General features: G+C 40.7%; 1 protein-coding gene across 1 annotated transcript in view; it reads right to left on the bottom strand.

The window, feature by feature from the left end:
* The window catches only part of GRPR (gastrin releasing peptide receptor), a 37037-nt gene extending 28061 nt beyond the window's left edge, over nt 1-8976 (bottom strand). Inside the window, exon 1 of the mRNA XM_019666205.1 lies at nt 8183-8976. Coding sequence (XP_019521750.1) covers nt 8183-8589 — 407 coding nt within the window. The 5' untranslated portion in view covers nt 8590-8976. The remainder of the gene's footprint in view (nt 1-8182) is intronic.
* Between the last annotated feature and the right edge of the window lie 257 nt (nt 8977-9233).

The raw sequence follows: 9233 nt of genomic DNA, 5'->3' as shown, positions 1-9233 counted from the left end.
GGCCCTATAATGTCATTCTTATGATATTCTGGAAAAGATCAGTGGTTGCCAGGAGCTGGGGGTGGAGGAAGGGAATAGCAAAAAAAGGACATGAGAGAATTTGAGGGATCAAGAAAATGCTCTGTATATTGATTGTAATGGCGGTGGTTTTATGACTGTATAAGTTTGTCAAAATTCATAGAAATGTACACCTAAAAGTTTACTGAATGCAAATTACACCTCAATCAACCTGAAAAAAGAAATTGGATGATAGAACAGTGTTGGTCATTGTTTTAGATTGAGTGGACAATGAAGACCCCCTACAGAAGGTGACCTTTAATGTAAAAAAGGAACCAACAGCCTCTTAAGAGTTTCTGAAAAAATCAAATCATTTTAAGCAGCAGCAAATATCAGATACTAATCACAAAGATGATTGTAACAATAATAATAATAATAATAGTAATACCTTGTTCTATTACTGGGAGGTAGAAAAAGAAGGAAGGGAGAAATTTTTTCTTTTATTATGCAAAACACGTTTTCATTAAGAGAGAATTTATGCAAACCCCACATACCAGGAGGATTTACAAGTGCAAAAATGCAAATTTAGTCTGTTTTCAAAGGATGTTATTGACAAGCACAGTTCAAAAAATCGCACCAGGGAGCCCTTTCAGGCTATGCTCTATGTTTCATGATCAAGTTTGTGCTTTTTTTTTTTTTGCTTCCATGCTTATTAAGTTACCAGAAATAATCCTTAATTAATCATATAAGAGTCTAACACTTTAAAAGATAATGTGAGAGAGACAAGGTCAAAGTTCTTTGCTGCCCTTCTCTCCACAGCACAATTGAAAAGGTTCCAATTAAAAGAGCCTTTCTGGGAAAGCCCACTTCTATTGCACCTGCCCTCTGAGCAATCCCAGAGTCTGCCAGCAGCTGTGACAGATCTGTCACTGTGGGGAGACCCAAGCTGAGTTTCCTTCCAGAAAGGGAGCATATGCTTCAGAAAAATTATACTATAGAGAAATTTGGAACTGGTGGCTCATGTAAACTCTTCCAACAGAGGGACAAGAAATTGTCTGCTCTCATGGGAAAGGGCCAATCTCCTTGGAATCAGTGCAGCTGGGCCTCTGGGATAGTAGAGGGGCCTTTAAAATCACTGAGGTGATCCCTCCCCTTAGAAGGAGACCACCTTGGAGTCACTCAGAGTACCTTCCCTCAGAACAGTAGGGCTTGAGATCAGTAGCTCCCACTGTCCAGAGAAGGGAAATGGAATCAGATTTGGGGTTTTGACGGTTTCTGAAGAAATGTTTTCAGTTCCCTGAAGGAATTGGGATTTGGAACGAGGAGAGCAGGGTTCTAGTCTGACTCTACTCTGAATTTGTTGTGACAAGGCCAAATTCCATCACCTCTTTTGGTCTCTGTGTCAAACAAGGTGGGATATTGTGATTTATAAGAAATATGTACTTGGTCATTCAGATGACCAAAATATATTTCTCACATATATTTGGTCTTCACCTACAGTTTCTGGCTCACAGCTCCCCAAATTCTTGGAATTTCCTAAGAGTCGAGAGTGATGGTGTCTTTTGTTATGTTAATGAAGTGACTTTTGGAAAGTGCTGAAGGGTGGGGACTGATCACCAGGAGACCCAACCATGTGATTGAAGAGTTGAGACTTTCAGTCCCACCCCCACAGACTCCCACCGGACCTGCAGGAAGGGGAGAGGGACTGGAGGTTGAATCTATTACCAATGACCAATGATTTAATCAATCATGACAATGTAATGAAGCCTCCATAAAAACTCAAAAGGACAGAGTTCAGAGAGCTTCTGGGTTGATAAACACGTGCAGATTTTGGGAGAGTGGTATGCCTGGACAGGGCATGGAAACTCCACACCCTTTCCCCACATCTTACACTGTGCATCTCTTTCATCTAGCTGTTCCTGAGTTATATCTTTTTGTAATAAACCGGTAATCCAGTAAGTAAAATGCTTTCCTGAGTTCTGTGAGCTGCTCTAGCAAATTATTTGAACCCCAGCAGAGGGGTTCATGGGAACCTTTGAATTTATAGCCAGTTGGTCAGAAGTACAGGCAACAACCTGACTTATGATGGTGTCTGAAATCGGGGCTGCAGTGGGATATTGCAGGGACTGAGCCCTCTATCTGTGGAATCTGATGCGTTCTCTGGGCAGATGGTGTCGGAATTGAGTTGAATTCTCAGATGCCCAGTTGGTATTCCGAGAATTGCTTGTTGGAGGTGTGGGGGACCACCCTCCCCCATCAGCTGTCATATTGAAAATTCAATCTCAACACCATTTACAAGAGTTTGAACTTTCAGGCGACTGCCAGATTTTATCATTTCGTCATTGTTCAAACATCAACAAAGCTGTATTTATTGTCCTCTTACTAGATGTAAGGTGAGCCTCAGTGTCATAGAAGACGGAGACCCCATGGAGCTTCCCAGATGATTAAGAATGTAGAAAACACATCTACAAAAAAGACCTAGTAGTAAAAGGTAGGATAGATTAAGTATTTAATGAATAGGCAAAAACATCTTAGGAAGGGGAAAAAAATCAGTGAAAACAAATATCAGGAAATACTTCAGAGAGGAAAAGGGACTTGAAGTGTGCCTTGAAGGGTTGCTAGGATTTGGATAGATGGAGAAAATAGAGCCCAGCCATCAGGGAGAGAAAAATGAAGTCAGAGAGGGGAAAAGTAAGGTGGCACGTGTGGGAGACAACGAGAAGAGTTTAGCTAGAGGAGCGTTTGATCTCACCAGTCTCGGGACAGGAAGACAGAAAGATAGACTGGCAGATGGAAGAGGCCTGGCAAAAGAGAATGGAAGGATCAGGCAGAAGTTCATAATGCAGACTCGGAAAGTGAACTCCACATGTGTTCTTCAGGTCTCAGAACCTCACCAATGGGGTGCGTAAATTCCCCAAGCCTGTGACTGGTGATTGTACTCGGCTGCCTGGTTTCTTTTCTCTTTATTTTTTGGTATCTTCCAATAGAAGATATTTTACAGACAAGAAGAGCCCATGCAGCTGGGAGGCATTTGATATTTGCCTATTTGAGGAATTCCTGATACCCTCAATGAGCAAGAACAGCTAACATGGATCTTGGGAAAGAGATTTGGACCCCCAAGCACAGACCAAACTCTCTTCTGTACTGCCCAATAGAATTTTCTGCAATCATGAGAATGTTTTGTATCTGTACTCTCACTTGACGTGTGGATGCTGTGATTAGAGAACTGAATTTTTAGTTTCATTTAAATTGAATTTAAATTTATTATAAATAACCACAGGTGGTTTTGACTACCATATTGGACCATGCATCTCTAGATGTCAGGAAAGGCTGAAAATTACATTATCTCATAAAATCCAGGTAATGAATTAAAAGAGTCTGTATTAAAGAAGTTTGTATAAATGTAACACTTTCCTGTTTTTTACACATTCCAAATCACAAGGGGGGTGGGAGGGAAAAAGGACACTTATGAACAGTCTTTTCCAAGGAATCAAAGAAGGAGCATGTTATAATGGAACTGCTGTGTCCATCCTTTCTTAGGATTTATTCTGCCAGCTCCATTCTAGCAGAAATAACACTGCATAATAACACCGAAGGAGGCACAATATAACTTGAGCATTATATGCTGTCAACATGAAATTCAGCTTTAAACTTTACATTTACTGGAAAAAAAACACCAACTCTCCTTACCCTTTTCCTGATGAGGGTCCAATTCACGTCTTAAATTCCATTTACATAACACTGAGGCACCTAGTACATAGACGGGCATCTGGTAGGAAAGACCATTATGTAAAAAATATATCCATCCCTCCAACTATTCATCTATCTATCCAACCATCTGTCCATCTATCCATCCATCCATCCATCCATCCATCCATCCATCCACTTATCTTTCTATCTATCCACCCATCTATTTATCCCCCGAATCTATTTACTGACTCACAAAGAATAACTTTTCTCTCATTTACCCAAATAATGAGAGCTTAATAGAGAGGAACAGATAAGAAGCAGGTGACTATGTGATGCAATTTTAAGAGTATGCTTTCAGATGAATTCCAAAATAGGGGGAAGAATAATAAGAATGAGAAGAAAAATATGTATTAATTAACTATAATTTTAATTAATCAAGATTTATTGATCACCCATTTGGTGATCAATAAGGAACCATGTGAGGCACTGTGGAAGATATAAGAATATATAAGAAATCTCTGCCCTCGATATTCTTAATAATCTACTTGAAAAGTTAAAAAAATGAATATGTGAGAGGTTAAAAAAAGACAAATGAGTGAAACACTTCAAAACAGCAAGATGAAAGGTGTCAACAAGATAATTCATGTCTCAGATAATAAGCCTCATTTTTAGAAGAGGTTTAAGAAATTTGGGCTAGAATGGTCCAACTTAGGGCTTTCAGGAGGAGGCTTTCAGGAGGAGGCTTTAGAATCTATCATTTAGATTCCAAATGATAAGCAAGATGACAGACTAAAAAACAAAAACATAAGATTTTAAAACTTGGATGGACCTTTGAAATAATCTAGTTTAACTATATTATTTTATAAATTATTCAATTAAGGTCAGAGAGTTAAGGAACTTGGTCTGACTCCCTCTTATAGGTAGTAATGGCAGAAAAAAGCCTGATATGCAGGGCTACTGATGCCCATTCCAAGCCATATATCACATGGGATGGGGAGCCAAGTCTTCTAATTTAGGAAAGGAGAAGAATTCTGAAGAGTGGCAGGACACAGCATAGACAAGGAAGCAGAGCCAAGAATGTGTCAGCGTAACCCATGTCCAAAGCTATCAGCGTGTATGTCAAGGGAAGAAAGGCATGGAAGACGAGGCGGGAACCAATACGTAGGCACTTGAATGGAAATCTGCAATTGGTTGGCCATGTGAAAGCCAGAATTCTGGTTTCTGGAGCTGTCTTGAAGTCTCCCTTTGACACAGTGGTAGCAGTAGAAACTTTTCTAGAAAAATGTTATTCTTTTCATATTAACAAGGACTCAAGTTCACCTGGGGAAGGGAGGACTGCAGAGGGGAGGTTGGAATGAGTACTGGCATTGTTGGCATTGCTGGTCAACCTATAGGGGGCAGAGATGGATGATTATTGCTGCTCCTCTTCACACCTCAGAAACGCTGATTTAGTAGATTTAGGAAGGGGACGAAGAATCTGCATATTTTTCAAGCTCCTCAATTATTGATGCTCATACAGTTTGGAGGGTCTTCTGGTTCACCTTTTACCAATCTATCAACTACAGACTACCAGTATGGAAAACTCATGGACAATATTTACTAAATATAATATATATCTCCTATGATCGAGCAATTCAACTCTCAGGCATATACCCAAGAGAAATAAACAGTTACGTACCACAAAACACATGAATAGGAATATCCAGAGCAGGTTATTACCAACCCCAAATTGGAAAATACCCAATGTCCATTAGTATTAGAATGGATAAATAAATTGAGGTATATTCATATAATGGAATACTATACAACAATTTAAAAAAACCATTAATATGTGCATCAAAGTGGATGCTATCACAAACACAATGATAATCATAAGAAGTATGATTTCACTTACAGAAGATTAAAGAACTGGCAGAAATAATCTATGGTAATTGAACTCAGAATTGTGGTTGCTTCTCTGTGGGGATGGGTATTAACTGGAAAAGGGCATAAACGAAACTCCGGTGGTGCTGGAACTGTTCTATATCTCCATTTGGGTGGTGGTTGTGTTGTTATATAGACATCTGTGAAAAATATATTGAACTGTACGCTTGTTCAGTTTACTATGTATACGTAGATTATACCTCATTCAGAAAAAATATATAGATATTGTGTATGTGTGGAGATAGATAGATAGATAGATAGATACACACACACACACACACACACACCAAGGACGGCCAAAAAAAGTGTATACAAGTGGACACTTTGGTCAATGTTGCTCAAGCAGTAGTTCACCATCATCAGGAGTGTCTGGACACTGATGGGAACCACTTTGAGCACCTCTTGTCATTGCAGAAGTCAAACGTGACTTGTATTAATCTTTTGTTATCGGTATATATTGAGTATTAAAATTTTAATAGTTTTTTCCTTTCTTAAAATGTATACATTTTTTGGCTATATAGATACACATTGGCCTGCGAATCTCATGAGGTTTTTATAGGGCACCAACAACTTTTTAAAATGAGTTAAATAGGCAAGTACAGTCTTACATTATTTAAGTAGCTCAATCCCTATTCTTGTTGAAATTGGTTAGATGCACTACCTGTCATTCAGGTGATCCATCAGCCTTTTTAAGCCTTAGCAAAACACAAAAAGTTAGTTCCATGGAAGCTGATAGTAATTTCTGAACTTGGGAAGGACACGCAGTAACTATAAACTCACTGAGAACACACCAGAGCTGCCAAAGTGTGCAACCCGGCTTCTGAAGGCGCCTTTCTGCTGATGGTGAATTTGGTCTGCTTTGTAACTCCAGAGAGGAGTTCCATGCAGCTGCATCTTTACACCCCACGCCCTCACTTTCCTCTCTGCGCACCCTTCCCCCAAGAAGACAGTAAACACCATCTGTACCATTGCACTCACCAACCCGGAAACTAAAATCTCATCTTCCCATCAAGAAAATTCCCCTCATCCTGAGGTGCCCTCGACCGTTGGTAAACAGCCCCAGACCTTCCGTCAGCTCCAAAGGTTGCCTGTCCTGAATCAACCTGTGAAATGGCGTGTGGTCAGTAGGGCCTGGTGGGCAAATGTTCAGGGTCACAGCAGGTGGAGGCGAGAGGCTGAGAAACCCTGTCCAGCCGGTGTTCCCTGCAAACCTCCTTTCAGGGCTGCTCGTTTTTAATCTTTGAAAACGTCTTGTGTGCTGAGCAGTGTACTTCAGGCAGCTAAGTATAAACACATGTCTACAAATACTGATAACACTATCTTTATTTGTTCATTACTCAACAAAGCCAGATCACCTGGGGACTGTTTGCTCCTCTACAAAATGAGACTCCAGCACCACATGTATTAAAATGTGGGACATTTTCTTCAGAGTATAAACTTTCAAGAGCTGCTTCTACGCCCTTCCTGGTACACTTTCAAATCCTTAGGAATCTTTAACACCACAGCATACAGTTGATTTTAAAATAAAAATGTATGGTCTCTGGCTCATTGCACCAGTTTTTCTTAGTTTGACCATCTGGTCTATGATGTGTCTGGAGTTTATTCATTACTGTATCCAGTTCATAGAGCTCAGAGGCACATAAGATACATTCAGCAGCCTGTGTGAACAACCGGAAGATATTTCCTGCCTGGTTAATTCAAGCAGGTACTTTTGACGAGATAGACGCTGATAAATATTCAAAGAATGATTATGGATTTTTATGAATGAATAAATATGAAATTTAAGCAATAGGTTCACACAAGAAATGCAGTTGACAAATATGTATATTTCCCAGAACAGAACACTTACTGACTCCTTCCCGTACCCCCAAAACCTCAAAAGCACTGCATATGGAAGTACATCAACAAAGATATTTAAATTCAAAAATCAACCTTGAATGGAGCTTTGTCAAGACAAAAAAAATCCAATAATGCATGATTTCACTTAAGAGGTACTTAGAAAAACCAGCACACAAACTGCTCAGTTAGAGAGAGCCAAATACAAAATCAGCTGTGAGAAAAGTTAAGCTGAGAAAAATGAATTTCAAAGAAACGCCACTTATTTTCTCCTCTTGGTTATTTCTGAAAGAATACTTTGAAGAAGAAATGCAGTGGGCCTTTTCTGTTCTCTGAAGATTCTGAATTGCCTCTAAGAAACATTTGCCTGGGGTTTAAACTCTATTAGTTGTGATTTTTTTTCTCACCAGTCAATTAATTTTGCAGGGAGGGACAAGTTCGGAAAAAGCCAGGCTAAACCCATTCGTCTCCAGAAAATGCACCTCCATCTTATGCTGAGATTTTTTTTTCCCCATCATTTGTCCTCATTTTTCCCTGCCATCCATTTACTTTTCTTTCTTGAACTAATATGTCAAACTGAAGAAGCAATGCCCAGAACTAAAACATGCCTGGAAGGGAATCTGAGTTTGAGTAAAACTTGCCTTCGTGCAAACAGCTCGCCTGTCCTGATGTGGTAGCTCATTTACCGAGGCACCCGTCACCCTTAGAGAGAGTGTAACTTTCCTCCAGAACTTACCTGTCTGCCGAGAGAGCTGTGAGTGTGAAGACAGACACCCCCACCGAGGTAAGCTGTATAAAGGGGATCAGTTTGCAGCCAGTCCTGCCAAACAGCCATCTGTCGGCCAGGTAGCGGCTGGCATCCACGGGAGCACACGTTACCAGGAGGAGCAGGTCTCCCAAAGCCAGACTGGAGATGAACAGGTTTGGCACGTTGCGCATGGACTTCACGGTACAGAAGACCTTGATCAGGGTGATGTTGCCAATGAGACCTATCAGAATGATGACCCCATAGATCGCAGGGATGACATAGAGGATCCCCGGGTAGAACCGGTCCTCGCTTGTGGGCAGATCCATACTGTGATTGGAGACATTGCAGTGCATGAAATGGTCCAAGTTCAGAAGCAAGCAGTCATTTAGAGCCATCCTCTAGATGCTTTCGCACTGAAATAGTGCCCTTAGATGCTGTTTCTTAACTTTTGATTCTGCAGTTGGGTGAAGATGAGGAGAAAATCTCTGCTGGGCTCTTTATCTTCTTTCACCAAAATACTCTGAGTACATATATACTACGGCATTCAAAATTGTCTGTCACTATTTAAATGCTGGTGCTGCTCCGGTCTTCACATGACCAAGGCAACACATCTCTACAGTCAATAAGTTAACCAACAAAACAACAAACTCAGTAAAAATAAAAAAGGGGGCGGGGGCTTAGAATGAAACCCACTCTGTATTGATTCTTTCTACCTCCATTCTAGTCTGAGCCTCCCTGGCTGCTGTTAACTAAGAACTTTTGGCTTGCTATTTTCACACGGCATTTCCTGTCTTTCCTGATATTTAGAACCTGGAGTTTTAAAGTGGGTCGAAAAAAACTGCACTGAGAAAGCCTCAAATCCTATAGGCAGGATGCTTTGCACGTCACCGCCTTCACTAGCAAACAGCAGCTCGGCTGAACTGAGGCTGTGAAGAGGAAACAGGGCTACTTATAGACAGAGAATGCCAGCCCCCTGCTGGACACTTCAATCACTGCCCAGTCACCTGCTCTCCTCAGATGAGAACCCACCAGCCGGCTG

Source organism: Hipposideros armiger, unplaced genomic scaffold, assembly GCF_001890085.2.
Source record: "Hipposideros armiger isolate ML-2016 unplaced genomic scaffold, ASM189008v1 scaffold_13, whole genome shotgun sequence".
Classification (NCBI taxonomy): Eukaryota; Metazoa; Chordata; class Mammalia; order Chiroptera; family Hipposideridae; genus Hipposideros; species Hipposideros armiger.
Note: the sequence above shows the minus strand (reverse complement) of the source record. Positions and strands in the feature narration are given on the sequence as shown.